This window comes from Daldinia childiae (assembly GCF_008694065.1).
Source record: "Daldinia childiae strain JS-1345 chromosome Unknown Scaffold19, whole genome shotgun sequence".
Taxonomy (NCBI): domain Eukaryota; kingdom Fungi; phylum Ascomycota; class Sordariomycetes; order Xylariales; family Hypoxylaceae; genus Daldinia; species Daldinia childiae.
This window is the reverse complement of record NW_022984660.1, coordinates 186,765-212,100: the sequence shown is the minus strand read 5'-3', so window position 1 is coordinate 212,100 and position 25,336 is coordinate 186,765. Positions and strand designations below refer to the sequence as shown.

Sequence of the window (25,336 nt, the reverse complement as noted above, 5' to 3'; positions counted from 1 at the left end):
GGAACCGTTACAAATCGACCAAGTCACAGGAATCGTAGAGTGTTGCTGGATTGCATACCTAGCTAATATGTCCCGTCTGCTTAAAGGCATGGTGATCCACATTACCGATTACCCCTAGAAGGGGCATTAACCACAGCGGCAAGGTTGCAAAGAGCCTTATTTAAGTCTTTGACACTCGAGTCCTTATCACAAAATTGGAGTAAAACTTATAAGTATCTATTGGACTAACTTAGGTTAGAATTAGTTAGAGTGGATGATCCTACCTTGAGACGAACCGAATATTTGACCTCATCGTGAATAGTGGGACTAATTGATATCTTTTACTTCGCGATGACTAAGCCATATTAAACATAGTTGTGTTGACATAGCAATAATTAGGCATGAGTGATCTAAGAAACAAAAGCGTTCGATACCGGCCCATTTTTTAAATCGCTCGACAGAAAACCGAATTTGAGACCGCTAATGAATAGTTATAACGAGGTCTAGGTAAGATGTATATTGAATTGATTCATGAGGATGTTTCTATCGAAGCCACCATGGGGTCCCACACCTTATCTAATAGCCAGCGTTGTGCGTGATTTTTTGGGTGTAAGCATCCAGGAAGATACTTGTACCAGTCCCAGTCTTCACCGGCGTACAAGCAGTTTGTCATTTTAATGGACTCCCAGTACTCCGGATAGAAGCCGCTGCGCTCCCAGTCGATGATACCAGTAACTTGCCACTTGCCTGAATCGTCAGAATTGACCACAATATTTGCTGGTCGGACGTCTCCATGGGTAAAGACGGACTTGTTCGGACTTGGTGGACAGAGCCCTCGCAAAAAGTCCAAATAGACTGGGGTTGCAGATCTGGAACCGGAAAAGACGAAATCTTCAAATTCCTTTATACTCGTGATTGGGGTAGAGGCTACACGTAGACCTTGTCTGGCATCCTTACATGGTTCCCCTTGAACGCCACCAAGTGGACTATTCTCTGGGCACGGAAGTGATCGCAATTCAGAGAACAAGGCGTCGAGCTGACTGCTGATGTCTTGTTTTTGGGCTACACTTAACTGTGGCCATGCTTTCTCGAGGTCTAAACCGGGGATATAGGTCATGAACATGAGATAGAGATGTTTCAATTCAATCATCCCATGTGGTCTAGGGGCAGGAAAGCTTGGTAGATGTGCTTCAAGGTACTGCAAAGTAGTATATTCATCAGTGCCGTCCGCGCGCCGTGAGATCTTGGTAACGATGTCATCGGAGACTCGCAAAACCATAGTAGAACATCCCCAATTACTTTGAAAGAGGACTTCGGCTCGGGACAAGAGTTGAATGACAGAGCACATAAAATTATCGGCGTCCGCGTCGGGGAGGAGAAGACGCATATTATCCGAAAATGGTGAAAGAATTGTAGCCGCTGCGTCTTGGTCGAGAAGCAATCGTGTGTCGCCAAGGGAGAGATTAGCGACGGTTGGCTTCTTGGTAGTGCTTCCGAGTCTCGCTGTTTGAGTGTAAGCTACTAGGTATCCGTGCGATGAGCAGGAAGAACTCTTACTATTAATATTCTGGAGTCGATCTCGCTTCTCGGCATAATCTTTCCCTATGATGGCAACCAGATCGGCTTCAGGATCTTTCTTTAGAGTTTTTATAATTCTCTGCACCATCTGAGTGTTGTATCTAGCTGCAGGTGTTTTATTATTGGCCTTAACTACGCGATTCTTCCGAGGCGCGACAGGCGTGCCCTGTAGATGGATTGTTTCACCCATTATTATAACAGTGACTCGCAGATATATTTTCTAGATCAAAATGGGAGTTTCTATAAGAAGAGAGATGAAGGAAATAATTTTCTATGAGTATGGCATTATGCCGATTGTTTTGTTGGTTGTTAATTGTTGGTTGTTAGTTATGAATAAAACAGAAGGGGACGTGCGGGTACACTAACAAGTTAGGTAGGTACCTAGGTACCTACTTAAGGTACTTCAGATATTTACATATCTCAGTAAACTCCGACTAAAACACCTTGCTACTACGCAACTTCTAGATAACTTTATGTGTGGACGAATAGCACCCATTACAAGGTACCTCTTACGTGAAATGCCTTGAACTGTTAAATCTAGAAAACAAGGTGCAGACCGCAGTCCCTATAATGGTTAACTTTAATTTAACATCAATGCATATGTGACTAACACGACATTCGGGGTTGTCATTGGTCTCACATACCTAAAGCCTGAAGAAGCTCCTGCTGCATTCGCCCCCTTTCTACGACTTGACGAAAATTGGAATACAATCCTTGATACGACTAGTCTTAGGACAATTCATAACTTGATAAGCGAATACCCTATCCCATCAATCCCGCGGTATGCTTGAAAGTGGAATGCATTTAATCTATGGCTAATAATAATTGCAGGATTGAATGGACTACCACAAGCTTCCAGCCGACCCAGTCATTGTATAAGTCCATAACAGAGATATTCTCTACATCTTCCATAGTAGACGAACTAAAAGAATTAACTGCTGGGACTGGGATCTTTACTCTGCAAGGCATTTCCGCTAGCGCTGTAGAGGCCGGAAAACTTCATGGCGGGAATGCCTTAGGATTGGATCCGGTAGCGCAAACTTGGTTCCATACAGACATTGGCTGGTGGTTCCCAGAAGACGACGAAATCGCGCACAACGGTATACGCAGTTTGACTAACGAGGTCGAAGCAGTCGCAAAGGCTCAGGGTAAATACCTTCGCTACCTTTTCATGAACGACGCAAGCTTTGATCAACAAGTTATTGAACATTATGGGGAAGACAATGTAAGAAAGTTGAGAGAGGTGCAGCATAAATATGATCCAGAGGCAGTATTTCAAAGACTAGTGCCTGGAGGGTTTAAGCTGCCTCATCTCTCCTAAAGCTTCCTTTAACTACCTAATATAGGGGGGCGAACATGGGATTCTTAGATTTTCAAGATAAATTCAATTGTAATACCCCTGTAGAGAATGATAGTCCCCTTATTGTCATTAAACACATTGTTGATGCGGTTTGATAACTATTGCCGAAGATCTCGCATCGTAGTTTAAATATATTCTACAATATGCTGGAATCTTATCCTCCTGGTTAGCCAGTACCCGTGAGCTATATCCAGAGACTAACCCTTGCCATGCTAGGTAGGTTAACCTTCTTATAGCAATATCTTCGTTAAGTCCCCCTTCGTCATCCTCGAGGGATAATGTTGAGGTGCTGTTATAGCCAAAACCATCATGTTCCTGGAGACGTCCTTGCGAAATACGTTTTTGCTGACGCACCTAGAAATATTGGGGATATTGAGGCTGAATAATAGCTCCTTTTCAGTGTTTCTTGTTATTAAGAGGTACCTTACGAACAGCTTTTTCTTTTATGAATATTCTACGTTCACGTTTAATTACCAGTTATCCAAATATAAATCGGCTCTCGCCCTCTACATAGTGTGGATCCCAGCTTTAGTATACACAATGACAATCATCCTTGGTGTAGTAATATTGCCGCGTTATTAACTCTTTCTAGTTAAGACCTTTTAACGCAAGGTATCGAAGCTGTTAAAAAGCTATATTTAGTATCGTATTAGTGTTCCAACTGACTGAATTACCCCTGTCTCTTTGTAACTCTTCCCATAGTACCTATCATGACCGCCCACTGGTCTATTGATATCATCTCCTTGATTGACCTTATAGTTACCGTTGGTCAATGTCAGTTTATCCTCGGTGATCCTTCGTGGCCAAGTGGAGATGATTAAAACCGATTAAATCAGACAGTTCGAGGGAAACTAGTTGCTAACACACCTATTGCGGCTCCTTATCATCACTCTTCTCTAAATGAGACCAATGAACATAATTAAAGGAAGTATGATGCGTTGTGCGATGCGTGGTTCTTCCCCGAAACACACCTAGCCTCGCCGTCATCGCTCATAGCCTATCAATTTATCAACAACAGTTGTAACCCCTTTTCAGACTCAGATTATCCGTGCAGCCTTAGATACCATGGCGAATATGCAATCAGTGCTACATCTACTTCTAATTTACGAACTACTACTCGGTTTGATAGCCACCATAATATTCGCCTCATTATTCCTAATACGAATTGTGATTATTTAGGTAAATTAACAGGAGTATACGCTCTGGGGGCGGCTATCCTAGCGAAGTTGGCTTCGAAACTACATTTTACGGTGCACATTATAAGGAGGTCTAGCTATCAAGCAGAAGTGCGACCCTGATGATATCTTCTACGCCAAGACAGCCGTAGAATGAATGGGTAGATGGGAGGCTGTGTATGAAGCCTGGTATTTGGGATGTCGACGTACTTAGCATGATAAGGCCATATGTATAAATTCGAGGAGGTGAACATGTTCGTATAAATTTATCCGGAATTATAGCTTCCTGATTGAGATATCATGGCCCCTTAGGCTTTCTTTGGAGCCCGGATAACTTTATCACTCCAATGATATCTATTGTCATAGAATTAACATAGAGATATCAGGGTGTCGGTTCGTTTTGGCGGTCAAGTCTCCTTAATTGTTGCGAAAACGTATGGCAGGCCAGGCCATGGGCAAGGGTCGAGTTGCATTAAGTCTTCAATACGAGATTTTGAGGGGATGCTATAGAAGATGATAGCACCACTCCACAAGCGCTGCTACTTGCCGAGCCGGTCTTGGCTTGCAATTAATAGGAAGCTGATAACTTGTTCTGGCTAGAAGTTCCCGTATACTCGTGTATATAAAGCCTCGACAAGCCTGCGATTAAAACATTAAATACGATTGTTTTACCACACCAAACACTCTTAGTTGATTAGACGTGCCTATATCTATTCATCTCGAAGGCTTCCAAGATGCGTGTTCCTACCATCGCAACTCTCGCTGCTATCATCGCACTTGCGACTTCGACTCCTGCACCTCAAGCAGACCCCCCTGAGACCGACCTTTGCCTCCAGCGGAAGTTCTTAGGATCAGAATTATGCTCAGACATCGACGCTACATACACCAATGAGACTTTACCAGGCCTTGGTTGGTATTGCTGTTGGTACCAAGGGCCATTCGCGCCTCCACCAGCTTTGCCCGTGTCGTAAGTTACTAGAATAAAGTTGTTGCATAGGTACCTCCTATTCTATTATACTGATATATGTACGAATAGGGCGTGGTTGACGTTTGCGGAAGACGGCTCAGTTGCAAACCGTTGCTTGGGTCAGGGAACTTGCAAAGAGGGTTTACCTAATGGTCGTAGCTAAATTAGAAGAATACCTTCAAAAGGTGTCAGAATATGGAGTAGGATAAAGCGAATGGGAATATTTATCTATCTTACTAGTGATGATATAGAAATGTTATATGTTTTGTTAAAAGTACGTACTTTAAGGTTAAGACATTCCCGCTAAGATATCATAGTCTGATTACCTAAGATAATAGTCTTATTAGATAAAGTGATATTTCGTTATCACTTATATCATCACGTGGTATAGTCATAATTACCTTAGGTACCAGAAGGGCGTCAAAAAAGGTGGCGCACCCGCTACCAACACATACGAAAATATTATATTTCAAAAAGTCATTTTACACCTAAACCTACTTTTTAAAAATTGAAAGAATTATTATAATAAAATTAAGTTATGAAATAATAATTGGGTATTTTTTTTACTATTTATATTAGCTTGGATTGGTATATAATCATAAGTTATATTATTATTATAAAGTATTAAATATTAATGAAAAACCACCTTTATTTAAGGGCTTATTCCCCAATTCTAGACTGAATAAAAAATATTGTAAAATAGGTTATTATCAGGGCTATCGAACAGTATATTTCATAATTAGTCTAGTCTTAAATTGGCTGAATTATAGCCGTTAGAAGTTAGAGTGTTTTTGGTATATTTTGGTAGGAAGCGCCACCTTTTTTGACGCCTTTCTGGGTACCTAAGTAAATCTAAATATTATTGGACCTTCTTAGTGGGCTGTTTTTTTTATATTCGACACTTACAAGATTAAGTTGATAAAGACGGCTTCCTTTTTTTACCACGGCTCGATAACCACCGAATGAGACATATTTCCTCTTCAATACCAATATCACTATACTCCAATTCTCCAACATGGCGACGACTCCCAGCCCCAAACGCGCTGCCGGCCCTCAACCAACTGCGCAACGAGCGCAACCCCCGCCGAGACCTATTTTACCAACACCTACCCGAGTGAATCCCTCGAGTCCCGAATACAAGCGAGCCGCTAGAAAATATACTCAGCTTATGGTTGCTATGCCTATTTTACTGGTTACGTCGTGGTTTCTATTCGACCGACTTGTTTTAGGTCATGAGCCGAAAACACTACCTAAGAGAACCACATTAGACGCGATAATAACGGAACAGAATAAGGGTTGAAGACAATTCTCAACAGTTTCGACTACTTCAAAATACTTGGAATTCCATTTCGGTATATTCAATGCCAAGCCAGCATGTGCCGGCATGCAAGCGGCGCAGCTGCGCTCGTCCCAGTCTTCCAGAGGTAATAGACAGAAAGTCACGACGAGCGCTTGTTAGATTTTAACAATCTGTTTATCCCTGATTATATTTGCCGGTGAATATAATCTAGAGAAAGACATCGGCCTTGTCAAATCACGTCCTTGGCTGCTGAGAAAGGAATATTCGACACCACTAGACAATGAATCTGTGTCGTCTTTTCATTGAATCCATTGGCCATGAGGTCGCTCTGTTATTGTCAAATGGTCTACAAGGGCAAAGTTCGATTCACTCTTTGACTCCTAGTCAAAAAGAAGCATGGTCACTTGCGATTAATCTTGGATCATCACAATACCATTGATATAAAAACCTCGTCTTCCACTTCGACCAACATATTTTGTGGGATGTTAAACCCCATACAACAACACCAATAACTAAAAGTTTTCCAGCAACCAATACCGAATATTATATATTATCGTGGCAATCATGAAGACAAATTTCGCCTCCACTCTGGCAATTGTGCCTCTCCTCGCCATCGTCTCGGCATTTGAAGTGGCCGACATCTACAAGACCACCCTTAGCAAGTCAGACTGTACTGATATCCACTTGACGGAAGGGCATGTTCTCCATGCCAATTGCGTCCAGCCCGGATATGGATCTCGCGCAGATTTCCAACTTGATCTCAATTTATGCTTCGCCAACTACTTGGGCTCGCTAAACCACGTATCAAATGGCGGGTTCAGTGGTTCGTGTAACCATTGCCGCATGGACGGAACGAAACTGATTTGCGAGTGCTCAATCGACGAATGTCACGGTACTCAGCATAGTGAAGTTGAGCTTAACGATTGGGATGTTATTCAAGTCCACGACGATTCTTTGACTTGTGGTACCCCGGTAGGTCTTGAAATGAGAGACACCGGTAAGAGCGCACGATTCTTCACCGCTTAAGTTATGGACCTTCTTTATATCTTCGGCCACATCTTAGGTACCTAGGTGTATGATTTGTTAGGAAGTCCATTTTAGCATCATTCCAAATCACCTTTACATTTGGTGGAAGAAGGTAACCCATGGTTTCGGGTAGATAGGCTTATAACTTGGCGTAAAAATAAAATTATTTATCACACTGTTCCCATCGTTTATATTGTTAATGAGAGTTGTAATTTTGAATGTTCCTATGGTTTCTCTAATATGTTCTGGTTCATCTAATAAATGTTAACATTTCGCTCCGCTATTGCCCATACTATCCTACCGGCTTGACATGTTAGCGTATTGCTCCTAGATTGTGTGTCTATCCAAATAACGAGTTTCTTTAACTTAAGTAAATATAACATGCTATATTATTAGCACCTTGTTTTGCAGCACGTAGACTTCAACTTCCCTACGGTATCGGTCACGTTCTTAAGTGTCAGAATAAACTCACAGCCACAGAACTCTTCAGTGTGTGTGTTACGCTTCGTACTATTTTAAATTTCTCAACATGATAGGGATATTCGAATTTCCCGGCGGTCTCTTGACAATATGTTCATACTATTGCTATAGGATAACTAATCATTATTCCCCTATTGTCGTAAAAATAATAACAATAGATTATTAAGGGACACTTATAATAACCTTAACTCCACTATAAAAGAGCCTTTGTTCGCAGTGATAAAGAATTCATTGCGTCCAGTTCCTCTTTAAGAAGCCCTCTTAGGTCAGCTATAGTAATTCCTCGCCTTCGCGCTAGTATTCCTTATATTTAAACCCGCCGCCACCAAATGTCATAAGAGAGATATAGGAAGATTAGGATTAGTTTTAGGGGAATTTGGATTCGCGTTATACTGTAAATAAAATACTCAGGAACTCAGAAGCTACTATAGGACAAGAAATAGCAAAAAAGGTAAGATTACTGGTTGATCTCATCATGGAATCTATTTCTACTATTACGATGGCTTCTGAGATACAGTTCCTTGCGGGTCTTACGACGCTGAATGTTGTCATGCTTGGCACTGTCCTTACTGTCGCTTGGAGGAAAGGATGCGCAGCGCACAAATAAAACCGCCTGGTGCGGATATGCTGTAGTTTGGCAGTAAGGTCGAATATAGTTAGTATGGCATCTCAATTTCGTGGGCTTATAAGTTATGGTGGTAGTAATTGAATTTTAATTCCCCGTGGCGGTATAAACCTCACTAGGTCAACAGGCTTGGTACTGCGACTGATTGCGTTATTATCATATTTCTTCACAATAGCCTTCAATCATGTATTCCTTTTAAAGTCGTTAGCTATAGAGTGACTCTTGATTTTCCTGCCTTTTTGACTTAGGCACTTATTACTATCATTGATGGCCTTTTAGTGCTGCGAAGTTCTAGGCTGTATTAAATACGAACTGCCACTTTTTAGTAAAACGGTTCGCCTTCAGCAGCGTCTACTCCCTCCTCGACACACTTCTTGACAACAACCTCTGGATCCTCATCACCGTCAATAAGGTCAAGCCAGCCGCTCTTGACGTTGGGGGCGTCGAGTAGTAGCGCAGTTAACTGCGCGACAGACGCGCGGCTTGCAGTACCCGAGACGGGGAGCTTCCCAAGCTTAACCTTACCCGCTGGTTCTGATGTTAATATGCCTGGGCGAAGATTGATCGCGGCGAAGTCTTTCCTCTTCTTCCCTTCCTCGTAGAATACCTGGTCGGCTGCTATCTTAGCTTGGTAGTATGTTTTCAATACGCCGTTATTCGTTTTTAGACAATCCTGCCAAACCTCTTCAGACCACCATGGTGCCTTCTTTAACCGGGACCCAAGGTATGAAATCATGACAAACTTGGTGATTGATGCTGTGGCGGCTGATGCGCGGATGAAATGAATTGCAGCGTCACGGTCAATCTTGAATGTCTAATGAAGAGTTAGCAACGATGATATAACTAGAGACTTAAAGTCAAGTAGTTTTAATACCCTCTCTGGCCCTCCTTTGCCCGCTGCACCAGCACTCCACACCACATAGTCTGGCTTCACTTCATCTATGATGCTCTTAGCCTGAGCTTCGTTTGTGACTTCCTCCAAGCTGCGGACTAGAACGTTTAGGTTCCCTTTCTGGCCTTGTCCAAGCTTCTCCAGGCTTGCGACCCGCGCGGGGTCGTGGATAATGCTAGTGACATTCCATGATCGCTGGAGAAGTAAGGGCGTTAGTAGCTGGGCAACCTTGCCGCTACCGCCGAGTAGGAGAACGTGGTGAAGAGACGACATTACTATACTTTAGGTAACTTGGGAGGTAGGTAGTCAAGTTAGAACCAGCTATGGGAGCATGTATATGGCCTATATCTATTGAAATACCGAGGCTCTAACCTACCTCCTAACATATGTCGTGCTTGTCTCATACCCCACTAAGCCATGGCTTTCCCTTGCGTCATTGAGATATACAGTTAAATAATAATATATTACACGGTGCTTATATCCGAGAAAGAAGCAATTTCCAAGGGGCTTTAATCAACGGGGCTTATTCAGCCCTCGTCTCTCATTACTACTTTTAGGAAGTCAAATATTTCTTCCAATATGTCTATCCTCTAATCAACAGTTCTCTCAGCTCCTTTCTTTCGGAGTATTACTGATGCCATATTCTCTAGCGGTGTTACTGTACCATCCAGGCCAAAACCAGCCTGTGGTTCCGATCCCTCGGTTCTCAATATACCAAAACGAAGCTTGGTGTCGCGAATAGGATGCGGCAGAGGCTTTGCTCCAAGAGTATTATCTGTAGACAGCCTATCGAGATCAGGGTTTCTAGTCGTCAGAAGTACCGCGGAGAAGGCCGTGCTACTAGTATAACCGTTGCTTAACAATGCGGCGAACCCCACGCATATACAAAGCAGCGTGACCACAACGGCGGACGAATATGTAATCAGGAGAGTGACACTGTTATAATAAAAGAAGTTCTTCGGCATTGATACGGTTATCGGTACCTCGGTCGTAAAATTTCGCCAGTTGCTGTAAGTCAGGAGGCTGTACGTAAAGTTTCTGGAGAGACTTTCGATCGCTGTTCCGAGTGTTCCTCCTGGGCATCTATTGAGCGATTGGAATGCGAGCGGGCCACCGGAAGCACTCTGGTAGTCTGTAGAATTCCAGATTTCGGGACAGTCTCTCAATCCCGACTGGAAAAAGGGAGCTTCTCCAGCCTCGACGATATTGCCCTCAAAACCATCCGACTGAAATATCAATTCCCCTCCCGCATTAATCCGTGCCAGGCCAGTTAGGAAGCGCGTGAAAAGATAGTGCACCATATAATAAGTCGGACAAATCGTGGCGTTATTTGCAGCAGGATCAGGAGCACAGAGGCCGTTAGCCAATACCACAGATAAACGCCCACGTTCATTATCCCATTCTTGGGAATTTACATGCGCAATGGATTTCTCGTGTATAGACTGAACTCCGTTGTCGAAGCGCATGGTTATGTCATATGAAGTGTTGTAAAGTTGACAGACCAGATAGTTATGATCGATATTACCCCGAAGCTCGTTGTGGCCATTGGCACCGATGAGGATCATATTATTCATCCTACTAGGAGCAGTACTTTTATATATTAATGGTGGCGAGATGCTGGAAGAATTAGTCGTGGAGCTCGCGGAGATCGGGTTGGCGATTTCCGCATTAAAAGCCTCTTCGAAATTCGTATAATTATAATAATCAAGGTCCCAAGTACGATTATTCCTCGTCCTAATAATATCGCTGGCGTTCGAGCATTTATAAGATGGGGCCCAGAAATTGAAGTCGTACGATGCATTGGCAAAGGGGGGCGTCTGAGGTATGGGACTATTCGATATATAAGTCCTCGTAAATAAGCGTGCCATCTCAGGCGCTGCTCCGGAAATATATCCAAACCCTCCATACGTTCCCCAACCATCAGTATTCGAAAAGTTATAATACGGAACCCTGGTAGCGACAGTATCGTGAGTCATTCGCGACACAACAGACAGAGTCGCCGGCGTCACAATTGTGATGATGGGAAGCAACCTATGATGAATAAGAAATAAGCAGTTAGATAAATACTTCAATTACGAAGCTGAGTCTTAATAAAGATTATGAACTCACCATGCGATAGCAGCAAGAACCGCGAGGCGCTTCGCATGTATCAAAAAGTCTGTGTTAAAGAACGACCATGGGTTTCCCATGATATCGAACATACTATCAATACCACCAATCGACATAGCTCTTTTCCTCAATGATAACCAGGTCTGTTGGACAACAGCAATCCCTATCGCTGCGACTAGCCCGCATCTGGTGAGGAGAGCAAGTCCCGTACCGATTCTAATCGACCACACCTGTAGATTCTCAGAGGTCACAGGCGTATCATTTAGCCTCTGGTAATATAAGTGGTGGCCTACTGCGGCTAGAATTCCCCCAACGAAGCAAGCTATCGCTAGTAAAGGATCTTGCAATCTTATGTCGGTGGTATTTTGTAGTTCAGAGCTGTCCAGTAATCGAGTTTGAACTTGTACCCCATTTCCAACTGCATCTTTCGATGGCTGCAAATGATTATAGCTATATTCTCCTTTAGAATTCATCTCGGATGGTTGAGTTGCTTTTGGTATGTCGGGATTTGCTGTTATGTAGTAGTAGTTATTATAAGCATCTGCAGTATAGCTGTGACTGTATTCTGTATATTGTGTGTATTGGTCGGCGTGGCCCAAGGGATGATTATTAAAGCCATATTCAGGGGTAACGCCATGTTGCTGGTTAGCCATAAGTTTGCTAAAAATTAATTTATAGATAATTTGAAATAAAATTCATGTAATATATTTCTATGATGCTGTCGGACCTCATTAAGAAATTAAGAAACAAGTCGAAAACTCGATTTGTTGATTGATTTTGTATCGGCTCAAGCATATACATAAATACAGACTGCGGCTCGGCGACTATTATACCTAAGTTGACATACCTAGGCGCATATTCAACGTCGTAATAGCAACGCTACCCATCGTAGCGCAAATCAATCACCCAATTAGACCAGCAGAACGTTTTAGATATTGGGGGCTAGAAATTTAAACCCTGCTGTCGACCCATCGGCCCATGCAATACTCCATTTTCAGGAACATCGAAGCAAAATTCTACATAGAGATGGCGAAATAATATAATATGAGTTGGCGAGAATACCCCACCAAATATATACGAGTTATATACATGCTTCAAGCTATAAAAGACTATATACATCATACGAAGCGGTAACTATATACACGAATTTCGAAGAAGGCAAATGTAACGAACGATACAGCCATCCCTATGCTGTCACTACTTGATCTTGATACCTAATCCACAATGACTGGCGGTTAATATGTGGTCAGGTCGCGATAGTCTTACTCTTGGCACCTACGTTTCACGTTAGTAGACAGACTAGCTGAAGCGAGACTCAGCTCGCTTTACAGATAATCACAGGGGGGTATACTCACAACCTATTTTAAGCGACAGGGGTCGGTGCAGCCTTAGACTTAGTTACCAAGGTTGTAGGAGCTTTCGCCTTAGCGGCCCCAGATCCGGTGAGCGAACCATAGACAGAGTCGAGGAATCCCGAGTTCTGGTACAGTTGTGACATATCCCACATCATCACACCGCCGAAGCTTGAGAATTGCTTCGAGTACTGGATGATTGGGGCCAATGCGGAGGCGGGTTGGTAACCACCACCGGCTCCCGTGTTAGCTGGTACACCGATGAAGACTTTAACGTCCTTGTTCTTGCTGGTGTTCTTAGCCCAGTCATCCCAAGTTTGGAAGTTGAAGTTGTTCTGGGTCGTTGATCCCGGTGTAAAGGATGAAACACCGCAGTAGTTGTTGTAGAACTGGATCATGATGAAATCGAACGGAATCGCTCCATTCAGCATGTCGTTCATCGCGGCGTCTGGGTATGGGCATTGAGGCGCCGCGGAGAGGTAGTAGGTCTTGCTACTATCGGCATCCATGAGCGAACGCAGCTTGGAAGCGAATGGTACGAAGTTCTGAGTCGTAGATTCGAAGTCAAAATCGAAACCATCGACGACGGCAGAGAGGAATGGTCTGTTAGGCTTGCTCGTGTCTGAACCGAACAGATCCCATACAGACTGAGCCGCGCTCTCAGCTGACGAAGAGTCTGAGAAACCACCTTCAGTGTATGTCGCTCCCCCGATGGACAGGAGGATAGTCTTTCCCTGAGACTGGCATGTCTTGATATCCTCTTCCAGCTGCGGGCAATTTAAGAGTTGGGTACCTGCATATGCCGTGCAGTTATCTCCAGCGTTGGCAAAGTTCGTGATCGGAGTCTTAATGCCATTCATGAAAGATATCGGAATGATCTACGAAAAAAACATAGTAAGTATATTTGATCTCCGGTTTAAGAAAGTCCGAACTCCATACATTGATCTGATCATCTATAGCAATCCAAGTTAGCAAAGATAAGGCCGTATAGAAGGGTGAGGTGGGCTTACTTGTGCAGTACTCAGCTAAGCGTTGCTGGGAGCTTGCTTGGCCGTAAGAGTTTTGACCTGTCGTAATGCGTTAACATCATATCAACCGCGTTTCGTATCATCGTATGACTATACCCCAATATACAGCAACATTGCTCTGAGCACCACTGTTGAATCCCGCGAGGGCGGATGGGAGAATGCTGGCCAAGGATGCCAGAGTCAGCGTGGAAGAGACCATGTTTGATATGTGGCTTGACTTGAGGCTCTAACTAGGTACCGAACAGAAGAGGACTGGTATGGGAAAGGGGTATTTTAGATTAGTTGAAGAGACGCACATACCCGTATATATAGTTATTATTTCACATTCCTCGTTCACATTCCCTAAGATCCGTCTACCCGTCGCCGATGCCTAGATGACCGTCTGAATGTTACAAGCCAGTAGTCATCGACTTGCCATGAGATGGCAACTAAACCCGTGCAACCAAGCCCATGACACGCTGTTGTTGTATGCTAGGATATTTACTTAGACACCAGTTGCCTTAATGGTTACCCCAGAGAGATCGGAACCACCGCACGCGTCATCCAGCCAGTATTGGTGGGTCGACTGTAAGTTGACCTGCGGAAATTACACTACAACCAACGACTGCACCAGTTCAAGCAGGTGATGGAGCCGCCGAATGCACGCGGTCTACTCTAATCGCACGAGGAGGCAAGTAGACGATGAGATAGATCGGCAGGGATTCATCTACGGACCATTTCTCGGAGGAACATGGTATCAGTACCTGTCGAAGAGGAATTTATCCTATACAATATCCTATACAATACATATGCAGGCAGAAACCCCAGTGGGAAATTAGCTAGGGCTGAACTACATAGGTATATACTGAGCTTAGATCTCTAATGAGTCCCTAGCCGGCTCTAGGAATCCTATCCCACGTCCCACGTCCCACGGTTGCACCCGCTATATCCACCTAAGACATGCGCCGCAGCCCCAGCCAAGAGTATTGAACGTGTAAATATCACATTATGATTCTGTTTGATTTGTACCACTGCTAGCTACATCACAGGAGCGATAAGGTCAAGTTTTATTATCTTTACCTAGAAACAATTGACTTGCAGCAGGTCCTGTAGTGTGATAGTCCCTGACATGAACAGCTTCCTTTTCGGGATTAGGGGTTCGGAGTTCACGAATGAGAAGGTAGATTTTTAACAAGACCATGCAAGCTCTTAAAGGGGGGGTTGACAAGGGCTAAAGCGCGTCATTGCAACATTGACATGTCTTTTGACAAGCTTCCTTGTAGCATAATCTGATTTCAAGCTGAGCAAGTTAAGCTTAATGCTCACTTTCGCAAGATCTCCAGGACAGGACACCGAAGTCATCTGAGATATAACCAGGCTCACATTCCATGCAACATTCCCTTGACACAGGCGTCTATCTGGATAACTTATTGCCGTAGATAACCCCAAATCTTCACCATACCCCAGACTCAACTCCCGCATGCTAATAATAAGATGGAAAAATCTCAAGCTCCTAATCTAACATTGCAACGTTACTATAGCGATAGTATCAACACCACCTACGACAAGCCATACTACTACTTCCTCTTTATATACTAGACTATGGCGCCGAGGAGTAAGAAGTATGCACGTAAGATAACTCCTGAGAGATACCTCCAACCCTGAGGCAACCTCCCATCGCTTAGATAACTGCTCAACCACATGCACTATCTGTCAACCAGTCGTCACATACCATGCCAGTAGTATCCCGACGCAAGCTGAGTGACTTTACTCCCCATCCTTCCTGTCGGGCTGCTCGTTTCTGAAGTCAGTGTGTGATAGTATGGTAAGAAATGTTAGGCATTTATAATGCCATAGCGATCAGGTGCACGTTTGTTATCAAGGTCGTAGACTCAACTAGTTCTATCCCCGAGGCCGACGACGTGAAATGTTTGTAAGATGTCAAATTTTACGTGATATTGGTTATTAGTACGAAGGTTTGATACGTTCCAACTATAGATTCCGTTTAGAATCACATGGTTATCTAAGAGGTATATACTCGGATACCATTACTGACTAAGGACGTCCGTAACAGGTGTCTAAGGTAGCCAGTAAGACTCTTTAGGAAAAGAACAACAAAATCATATCTGAACCTATGCATAACGTGTTCCAGAATATAATCTAGTTAAGTAAAGTTATAATATAAGATTGAAAGCCTTTGGTATGACATAGGGGCGACGAACTCTTGTGCCAGTGTAAGTTGACTCGCGCGTAGAAAGGAGGTATTCAACATGTTTTAATATAGGATATCAAAGTTAATTCAGGACACTTGACACTTCGATATACTTACCTAACTTCTAGGTAAATAGTAATGTATTCTACAAAGCATGTGACAGATATCAATAATACTAGTGTTCATCTAACCTTGGGGGCTGTAATTCTTACATCCTCCACTTTGGATGCCATTGTCCGCTAGGTCCTACCATCGCCTCAACGCGAATCCAAAACACCGCGATACTAGCAGCAAAGAGCAATACTCCGACGAGTATTGCCATGTTAACATAGCCATGCGGCGCGAAAGCTGCACTCTCGGTACTGCTCCGAATCAGGGCGCCGCCAACTGGTGTACCAATTAACGTAGCTAGGCCACGAACCATATAAAGCACACCATTGACGGAGGCAAAATTCTGTATACCGAAGATCTCGATGAGACTGGCAGGGAACAATGAAACGTACGCACCAGCGAAGAGACCATACAAGACGGTGAAACTGATAAAGAGGTTGCGGGAATCATCCGTGGAACCATAGACGGCTGAAGGAACCCAGAAACTCAGTGTGATGGCTGCACTGATGAATGTGGTTAGGAAGAGAGTATTGAGACGGCCCAAGCGGTCAGCGAAGTAGCCGATGACGATCTTGCCTATCGCATTACATGCGTTGCTAAGCGCGATAAAATTTGCTCCAGCAGTGGCACTATATCCAAGAGTACCAGCATACGAGGCGAAGAAGAAGACAGGAGTATAATAGGCAGCAGCTTGGAGGATAGCACCTAGTCCCTGAGCGGCGAATTTCCGCGTCTTTGCTACGCGCCAGTCCACCAGCGGCACGTTTAAGATACCTTGAAGACGACCCGTACGCGAAGCATTCTCAGCATTGATGCGCGCGAGCGTCTGAGGCTCCCAGCTCATGGCGGCGCTGGATAGGGCAACCAAGACGAATGATACAACTCCGGATACACGAAGCGAATTTCGGAAACCAACAGAATCAATAAGCACCTTAATCACCGGTGCCCATACGAGACCTCCGACACCAGTCCCGGCTAGAATAATGCCCATAGCAAGACCCCGGCGTGACGTGAACCAAACGGGCGCCACCGTCACGGCAACCATATACGGCATAGAGGTACCTATACCAAGAAGCAAACCCTGCGTGAGTTCGAAATGCCAAAGCCTAGTTCCGAAACTGGCCAAAATGAGTGAGAATCCAAATATGAAGCCGCCGACGAACGAAATCCAACGCGGGGAGAAACGCTTAGCCCAGGCTACTGAGAACGGCGCAATTATGGTCATCACTGAGATGGATATTGTTCCAATAAGGTCAATAAGCGCAGGAGTCGCGCCAGTAAAAGGAGTATTGGGCTGCCGTGCCATCCCGTCGTAAAGTTCTTGGAATACACCGAAGGCGAAGTTGAGCCCACAACAGGTGAATACCATCGTGAACGAGGATGCAACTATTATCATCGATTTTCTATTTTCAAGTTAACCTTTGCGGTCTAAATATAATAAATATTATACTCAGATACATGCCCGAAATTGGGACGAGTGAAATAAGAGCCTTGCTACCGCAGGTAGGTTCCATAACTGAATTTAGAAATATTGACAAAGGAATAGTAGGTAACTTGCATACCGGTTGGAAGTCTCATGGTGGATTGGCTGTAATATGGTAGGGGCTTCTTCAGGTTCTGGACTTGACCCATGATTTGCCAACCCAACTAGTTGCTCATCCCTTGTAGAGGATAAATCGGAAAGCTCGATAGAAGACATATTGACAAGCAGGAGCGGCTCATGTTCTGCAGGTAAAGGTATCAAGGTAGATATAATTAAAACAACTCTACATTAAAGTATTGATCTTAAATAAGAGTCGAGTAATCCCACGATGCTATAAAGTTGAAGGTAAGCACTCGGGCAAGTATTCAGCGTTTATACCTTTTTGTTCGGCTCGACGATCCACCTATGATCGGAGCTTTAAGGGTTGATTGTCAATATCTAAATACCGGCTTACCGAAGGCTATGCGGGGGGAGTCTAAGAAGCTCAAAGACAATTATAAACAATTAACTACCTACTTACCTTAACTAATATAAATCATTAATAGGAGAATCACTAACTAACTTATACATTAACTAAAGAAAACTATAAACTAAATTTAGTTATTTTAATAATAGTTAGACTTAGACTTAGCTCGTGGTAATTCTTGGAGTTGTACGAAGTTTTCAAATCTTAACGACTTCACTAACATTGAGGGGTTAGGATTCTTACAAGGATTTAGGGACCCATCCAGCTTACTGCATAAACCATCCCAGTTGCGCCCTACGATTGACAAGTTGCGCAATGCAGACTAGGGGTTACCTAGGTTAAAATGTTCGAAATTATAATTCTCGTTGAACTTCAAAATACTATCAATGAAGCTATACGGTTTCATATAAGCCTGAATAGACTAAACACTGTAAACTCCCTTTGCGCCGGCCTTGTAACACCCCGGAGTTAACTTTCCTATTTCAGTAATTCCCCAATTCGGAGGGCAATCTGTTGAAGAGAATCTTCGACGGAGGTAGTTGAGTTGAGTGAAAAGATGCGAATTTTGTTTAATAGTCTTTGATCATAACAGGCCATGATCACGCAAATATAAACGCAACTTCCTTGAGGCGGGGTTCTAGGAAAAGTAGGTGCTTAACTGGGACCATGATTTTTAAATATGAAATAATAAGAGAGAAACTCTATATTTAGAATACGACGCCCTTTACCTTACGCAGTGCTCAAAGGGCGCGAAACTCGATAAACGCGGAGGGCGTATGACTCGATAGAGAGCGGTACTAGAAGCTATTCAAAAATATATAAGAATCACAAACTAAAATGACCACCTACTTAATAGATCTCGGAAATAATCATCTTATAAGAATTGCTAGATATTTTTATTTTTATTATTTTTATTATTACGCACGTCTAACTTAAGTTACATAGAACGACATGGAGAATACCCCTCTAAACGGCGACTTCGTCGTCAGCATCCGTGGCGGGATCTTAGAGAACAGACATTTAGTCAACGCCGCCGTCGTTGATGCTACCGGCAAGCTCCTCTACACATTAGGCAACCCTTCACGGTTAACTCTCCTTCGTTCGGGGGCTAAACCTATCCAGGCTGTACCTGCGGTAGAGTCCGGCGCGTTGGATCAGTTTGGCTTTGAAGAAGCCGACCTAGCGCTCATGTGCGGCACTCATAGCAGCGAGGAGAGACAGGTAGAGCGGGCAAAGGCCATGCTGGTTAAGTCGAATATTAAAGAGAGCGATCTCCAATGCGGCACCCATCCGGCCATATCTCCTGCCCTTAACAGAGCCTGGATCGAAAAGGGATTTACGCCTACTCAGGCTTGCCACGCTTGTTCTGGCAACCATATCGGTATTATGGTTGGTGCAAAGGGCATTGGCGCTAGTATTGTCGACTACCATACTTCAGATCATCCAATTCAAGCTAGGATCGTATCTATAATAGAAGATTTAACTGGTCTTAATCCCGGCGAGGTCAAACTGGCCTTAGATGGCTGCAATATTTACTCGCCAGCGGCACCACTGCATTCTATCGCCATCATGTACTCTGCTTTCGCTCAAGCAGCAGACGATGTAGCGAAAGCGAGCAGCTCGGTATCCCCACGCATACAAGCGATGGCTCGAATTTACAATGCAATGGCACGGTTTCCGGAGAATATTGCAGGCGACGGTCGCTTCTGTACTATCTTGATCGATGCGTACAAGGGCGCGCTCATTGGAAAAGGGGGCGGAGACGGCTGTTATTCTATCGGGATTCGCGAGTCAGAGGATACACGGCGACTTGGTGCTAATGGCAGTATTGGCATTGCGCTTAAGATAGAAGATGGTAATTACGCTATTATGGAAGCGGTTGCGGCGGAGATCCTCGAGCAGTTAGATATTGGGTCGATTGAAGTACGTCAACGATTTGATAGGTTCCATCGCGGTGAGATTAAGAACACCATGGGAGTAGTTACTGGAGAGTTGTCTTTTCCGTTTAAGCTACGGGCCGCTTAAGGATATTTCATAATCTATACCTATTTATAACGTTAATGTTATGGAATGATAGGATATGTAATAGATGTTCTCAGAGCCCACTTCTACTTGGGTCAACTCTAAGTAATCATCATCATTACAACAACAGTCATCACGATGGCCTCATCTCGTGATTACTGTACTCAATATGCCTTGAGATGAGGCTCTCCTACTCCTTCGCTAATTCTTTACCTTGTGCTTTAGCCAATCCTGATATCTCCACCTTCATCTTCATCTCGCCGTCTCTCGTATCCCCCTTCCGTATCACCAAATTTATAGGCAATTCTGCCTTTTGTTTTCGCAATTTTGCAACATCGAGGTAAGTTTCTATTTTTATCTTACCATCCTATATACGCTCCTAACCTAACCCATTCCCATTGTACTTATATCCACAGCGCTCCCTGCATTCATTCCCGGCTACATGCTCGCCAATCATCTTACACTACTACATCTTTACTTCTTATAATCATGCTGCATACCATGATTATGATATACAACGGATATAGAATCACCCTTAACGCCTAGTAGTACCTAAGGAAAAACTTGAGTCGAACCATTTCGTGTTTGACCATGGTAGGATTTATCCATATATCTGAAGTGGTCCGAAGATATATATCTAAAGGCCTTTGGGATACAGATTAGCTCTTTTATGGCCATTACGGATACGCACCTTTTGACAAATCCTGAGATTGCCTTTGCCAATTGGAAGATCAACCCAGGTATAAGTGGTCGGTGGGATCTTCGTGTGAAGAAGTTCTTGGAGTTGAACCGCGTATATCTACACTCATGGGGTGTTATATACTATAGAGAAAGCACCATGACTAAAGGAGAGTTAGTGAACTTCGGCAGAAAAATTTCCTCATCCTACCGAGGCCATGGACACATTATTATAAAGGCTGCGGTTTATCTAACCATTGTGTCTTTTGTGGAGAACCTCGAGAAGCAGGGATGGCTATGCCTCAGAGTAGCAACGAGAGCTAGTCCCGTACCTGTACCCCTCCCACCACATCCTCCTACGAAATATATCCCACAACATCCCACAGTATCTTAATGATACAAATTTGTGGTTTCCAGTCTGCGGAGCCGAAGTAGATATTACCGCGATGTCCCCACTTTCGGACGACTTGATTATGATAGCGATGCGGGAACCCGGTTGTCGATGATTCGGGATGATTTGCCATGACCTAAACGGCGTCATCTCATACTTTAATAATTATATGATGAGGCTATCCTACATCTCATTTCATTCAAATAGAAGTGTCAAGCAATAAAATCCCAACCAGAGGTAGGGGTTAGTCTGATATTAAATCGACTAATAACTACGTCGCCGAGCTTTATACAGAACATTAGCAATGCGACGGTACGAACTGCTATTACCGGCAACTGATTACCAGTTCCGCTAGTTCTAACCGCAACATTATTAATCAAACTACAATGATAAACTAAATCAATTATTCAATCTTTTTAAATCACCTAGTTAGTTTGATTGTTTGAAGGTTTGATGTATGGATTACGAATCTACTACCTCTTATGAGCTCACCTCTGTCCAATTATATGCGGCGTTACCGTCTTCACTAACGCGTCACCTTGATCGATCGCTCGGGAGTTCGAGAGGCTTGGCTTAAGTTCTCCAAGCACGCCTAGGTAGTTGATATCACGTATGATAATCCCCCCGCTTGGCTAGCTATTCGTAGCATAAATAGTCTCGTATGTCCGGCAATTAACTTGTCTTGGATAAACATAATCCCCCTCAATCTACTAGGAATCAAATCAAACTCGCAGCAAATTATTAACGAGATGGCGGATTCTATCAAGAACGTGGCTGTAATTGGGGTGAGTAGATTTTAACAAAGTTCGCGACCTTGTTAACATGTTATTAGGCATCGGGGAATTTGGGAAAGGAGGTCGTCCAAGAGCTGCTTAAAGCTGGCTTCAAGGTTACCGCGTTCGCGCGTGAGGAGTCGACAGCCACGTTCCCGCCTGAAGTCACCACTAAGAAGGTTAACTATCAGTCCGTCGAGGCGTTAACAGACGCGCTTCAAGGTCAAGATGCAGTAGTATCTACGATCGCGACGGTGGCTATCGGCAGTCAGGTCCCGCTGGTGGACGCCTCTATCGCCGCCAAGGTGAAGCGGTTTATCCCGTCCGAATTCGGCATCAATACGAGAATCGTAGAAGGTAAACCGATCGGGAAAATCATCCAGGGCAAGGTCCAGACTCTCGATTACATCATTGGCAAGTCTCGGGAGAATCCGTGGTTTACGTGGACCGGCATCTCCAGCGGAATCTTCTTCGATTGGGTACGCATAAAGTCATTCTCAATAGAATCATAAGCGCTAACGAGCTACGTAGGGGCTTAAATTCGGGACCGTAGGGCTTAACAAGGACTCGAAGACTGTGACCATCTACGACTCCGGAGACGAGCTAGTCCAGGCGTCGAATTTGGCGTTTATCGGCAAGGTCATCGGTGCCATATTGTCGCAGCCGGAGAAGACTGCCAACCAATATCTCACGATCGCGTCGTTTAATCCGTCCCAAAACCAGATTCTAAAGATCGTGGAGGCGGAGACGGGCGAGAAATGGAAGGTAGAGCATGCCAGTACCGCAGAGCAGGAAAAGATCGGGCTAGAAAAGCTAAGCAAGGGGGATTTCAGCGCATTCTCCAACTTCTTACGGAGTCGCATCTACGCGGACGGTGCTGGCCTCGCAGTTTTGGGGGACAAAAATGCGATCAGCTCTCTCGGATTGCAAGAGGAAGATCTAGCAGCGACGGTAAAAGAGTGGCTACGTGGCTAAGCGCAACAAATCACATGTAATTAAGAAATAAGTCTGGAATTTGACAGGCGGCTTTTATTACCGTTCGCGTACGTACGAATAGATAGCTAAAAAAAGGCAAAACTACCTAACCTAACCTATGCAGTTCGGCACTTTGCTATCGCGGTATGCTATATACAAGAGATTCCGTCATCGTTTTACCCTGTTAACCCGCTTAAGCAAGAGTGGGAACGGTCCACGGGGCCCAGTCGGTGACGGGGACGGTGGCGCTGCTCTTCTCGACCTCGGGGGGAGCCGTGGTGCCGGCGAGCAAGAAGTAGTTGATGTAGGCGGTAAGCTCGGCCTGCTGCGAGGACGGGAACATGCAGTGGCTGTGGCCGCCGACGAGGGAGAAACCCATGTTGGTAGGAACGCCGAGACCCTTGTAGATGAGACGACCCGCCTTCATGCAGCCGGTCGTACTGACGGGGCCGAGCCAGTCGATGTCGTTCTCGAAGGCGAGGAGACCGCGAGGAGCAACGAGGGCGGCGAGGAAGTGGTGATCCTCGGGCATGGTGTTGGTCTTGGAGGTGTATGCGTTTAGGTTCTGGCTGAACCAAACGTTCTCTCCGACGATCTCGCCGGCGGTCTGGATGTTCTTGCCCTTGCTATGTTCGGAGTCGGAGATACGCCAGCAGGCGGCACCGCCGGAACCGGATTCTTGCGGGAGGGTCAGGGCGATACGGTTGGCGAGGGCGCCGACGATAAAAGCACCCTTTCCGTTTCGGGAGCAACCCGTAGTTCCTAGCCTCTTGGGGTCGATGCCGGTCTTGTCGGCGCCGAGCTGCTCGAGACCGTCGATGACGCGGTCCACTCCCCAAGCCCACGCGGTAAGAGCACCGGCGGAGTGGGTGTTTCCGAACAGGGTGTAGAAAGCACCCTGGCCGCGGGACTGGCCGGAAGCCTGCGAGGCGAACTGGTCGTTGTTGAATCCGACGGTGCCTACGGTGCCGGGGATGGGCAGCGACGAACCGCCGATGGTGATGATGGCGGGGCCGGGAGAGGTGCTAGGCTTCTTGATGGAGGTGCTGATGGTGACAGACTTGGAACCGACGGTGACCTTGACGGACATGGTGCTTCCGGAAAGAGAAGCCTCAACCTTGTCGGGAGGCGGGGGGTAGGCGCCTAACTCGTACTGCTGTAGGAGCTTGCTAATCTCTTGTTGACGACATGTCCAGTCGGCCTTGCTGGCGACTTTCGTTCCGTCCTCGAAAGTAAAAGGGTCGGGCAGCTTATCAAAGCTCACGGCCGGGTAGGTGTCCTTTACGGCGCAGTCGCTGGTGTTCTGGCGCTGGTAGATGTCGGCGAACGGCAGTGCGGTAGCCGTGGAGCCCAGAAGGAGGGCGGAAGTCAGACGGCGCATCATCTTGGGCGCTGTTTCTGGGGAATCTGGGATGAGGTAGGGATAGTGTGCTTCGCTGGTTAGTAAAAGGGCGGTTTGGGGGCGTTGAGATGATTCTTATATGTCGCTAGGCTTGGCTTTTTGATGCGGGACGACGTGTGACTCGTCGCATCGTCGCTTTCCGGCTGATTTCTGAATGCCCGAACTGGAGTGGCTTCGCGTCTCCCATTTCCGAGTCGATAGGATAGGATAGGATAGGGGGGGTCGAGCGGCTCTAGCCGAGTCGAGACATGGGGAGGGCACCACTCTAAACGATGCAATAAAGGCTTTTTTTTATCTAGAGGTTCGACAGGAGTGGCGCGTTTAACCACTGCGTTCGCGCGTGGCGAGATTGACCCCTTACACCGAGATCCGCTTGGCACTTTGGGGATGATGACGGGGTGAGCCTTTAGCATAGGAGACTCCACATCTCCAAACGTGGGGAGATTGGGTAATATGGCTAATATCGCTGGTGCTGCTGAGACGCGCAGGAGCTTTTGCGTAGGGTAGCATCGAGGGAGGAATATCAATATACCCAAGAAATCCTGGACACGTTTATAGTATTAATATGGTCCATATGCTGCCTACTAGGAATCCTTGGGAGGAACTCAAGTTTGAAGCCTTGGGTCGAAGAATTATACAACTTTCTACATTGTCCATTTTTATCAGCGTGAGAGTGGTCCGGGTAAAGGGCCAATTTAAAGTCCTGAATGTATTCATACTTTTGGTACGTAGAACACGCCTATATCCATTCTCTAACGGTTCTTTATTAGAGCTCTTCATTCCCGGCGTAGTTTCGTAAAACAGAGCTTGAAAAACCTTTGGAGTAAATAGAGATTTAAACGTGGCTAATTAGAAGGTTACTATTCTTAGATCCTATAGACCCTCAAAGATGCGAAAGTGGCAAGCCTTTCAAATAGCCGGAGACGAGGTTGCATCCAGCCGCTTGTTAGACGCTCCGAATTACCGCACGTGG

General features: G+C 45.0%; 9 protein-coding genes across 9 annotated transcripts; 3 read left to right on the top strand and 6 right to left on the bottom strand.

The window, feature by feature from the left end:
• Nucleotides 1-508: 508 nt before the first annotated feature.
• Nucleotides 509-1,366, bottom strand: GL218_09424 (putative arabinan endo-alpha-l-arabinosidase a protein; the record flags this gene model as incomplete). The annotated part of the gene is made up of 1 exon (XM_033586259.1): nt 509-1,366. One exon carries the CDS (start codon nt 1,364-1,366, stop codon nt 509-511), a length of 858 nt encoding a protein of 285 aa, XP_033439671.1.
• A 4,708-nt stretch (nt 1,367-6,074) lies between these two features.
• Nucleotides 6,075-6,359, top strand: GL218_09423 (uncharacterized protein; the record flags this gene model as incomplete). Its single annotated transcript, XM_033586258.1, has 1 exon — nt 6,075-6,359. One exon carries the CDS (start codon nt 6,075-6,077, stop codon nt 6,357-6,359), a length of 285 nt encoding a protein of 94 aa, XP_033439669.1.
• Nucleotides 6,360-8,812: 2,453 nt separating this feature from the next.
• GL218_09422 (uncharacterized protein) lies at nt 8,813-9,655 on the bottom strand (the record flags this gene model as incomplete). The annotated part of the gene is made up of 2 exons (XM_033586257.1): nt 8,813-9,304; nt 9,365-9,655. 2 exons carry the CDS (start codon nt 9,653-9,655, stop codon nt 8,813-8,815), a joined length of 783 nt encoding a protein of 260 aa, XP_033439670.1.
• A 317-nt stretch (nt 9,656-9,972) lies between these two features.
• Nucleotides 9,973-11,964, bottom strand: GL218_09421 (Formylmethionine deformylase-like protein; the record flags this gene model as incomplete). Its single annotated transcript, XM_033586256.1, has 2 exons — nt 9,973-11,413; nt 11,492-11,964. 2 exons carry the CDS (start codon nt 11,962-11,964, stop codon nt 9,973-9,975), a joined length of 1,914 nt encoding a protein of 637 aa, XP_033439667.1.
• An 890-nt stretch (nt 11,965-12,854) lies between these two features.
• Nucleotides 12,855-14,070, bottom strand: GL218_09420 (Endochitinase 33; the record flags this gene model as incomplete). The annotated part of the gene is made up of 4 exons (XM_033586255.1): nt 12,855-13,721; nt 13,783-13,796; nt 13,854-13,910; nt 13,968-14,070. The coding sequence occupies 4 exons, from the start codon at nt 14,068-14,070 to the stop codon at nt 12,855-12,857; spliced, it is 1,041 nt and encodes a 346-aa protein (XP_033439668.1).
• Nucleotides 14,071-16,270: 2,200 nt separating this feature from the next.
• On the bottom strand, nt 16,271-17,542 carry GL218_09419 (Monocarboxylate transporter 12; the record flags this gene model as incomplete). Its single annotated transcript, XM_033586254.1, has 1 exon — nt 16,271-17,542. One exon carries the CDS (start codon nt 17,540-17,542, stop codon nt 16,271-16,273), a length of 1,272 nt encoding a protein of 423 aa, XP_033439633.1.
• Nucleotides 17,543-19,073: 1,531 nt separating this feature from the next.
• GL218_09418 (putative l-asparaginase ii protein) lies at nt 19,074-20,147 on the top strand (the record flags this gene model as incomplete). Its single annotated transcript, XM_033586253.1, has 1 exon — nt 19,074-20,147. The coding sequence occupies one exon, from the start codon at nt 19,074-19,076 to the stop codon at nt 20,145-20,147; it is 1,074 nt and encodes a 357-aa protein (XP_033439664.1).
• A 1,815-nt stretch (nt 20,148-21,962) lies between these two features.
• Nucleotides 21,963-22,961, top strand: GL218_09417 (uncharacterized protein; the record flags this gene model as incomplete). Its single annotated transcript, XM_033586252.1, has 3 exons — nt 21,963-21,998; nt 22,046-22,465; nt 22,518-22,961. The coding sequence occupies 3 exons, from the start codon at nt 21,963-21,965 to the stop codon at nt 22,959-22,961; spliced, it is 900 nt and encodes a 299-aa protein (XP_033439676.1).
• A 193-nt stretch (nt 22,962-23,154) lies between these two features.
• Nucleotides 23,155-24,345, bottom strand: GL218_09416 (4-O-methyl-glucuronoyl methylesterase; the record flags this gene model as incomplete). The annotated part of the gene is made up of 1 exon (XM_033586251.1): nt 23,155-24,345. The coding sequence occupies one exon, from the start codon at nt 24,343-24,345 to the stop codon at nt 23,155-23,157; it is 1,191 nt and encodes a 396-aa protein (XP_033439675.1).
• Nucleotides 24,346-25,336: the final 991 nt, after the last annotated feature.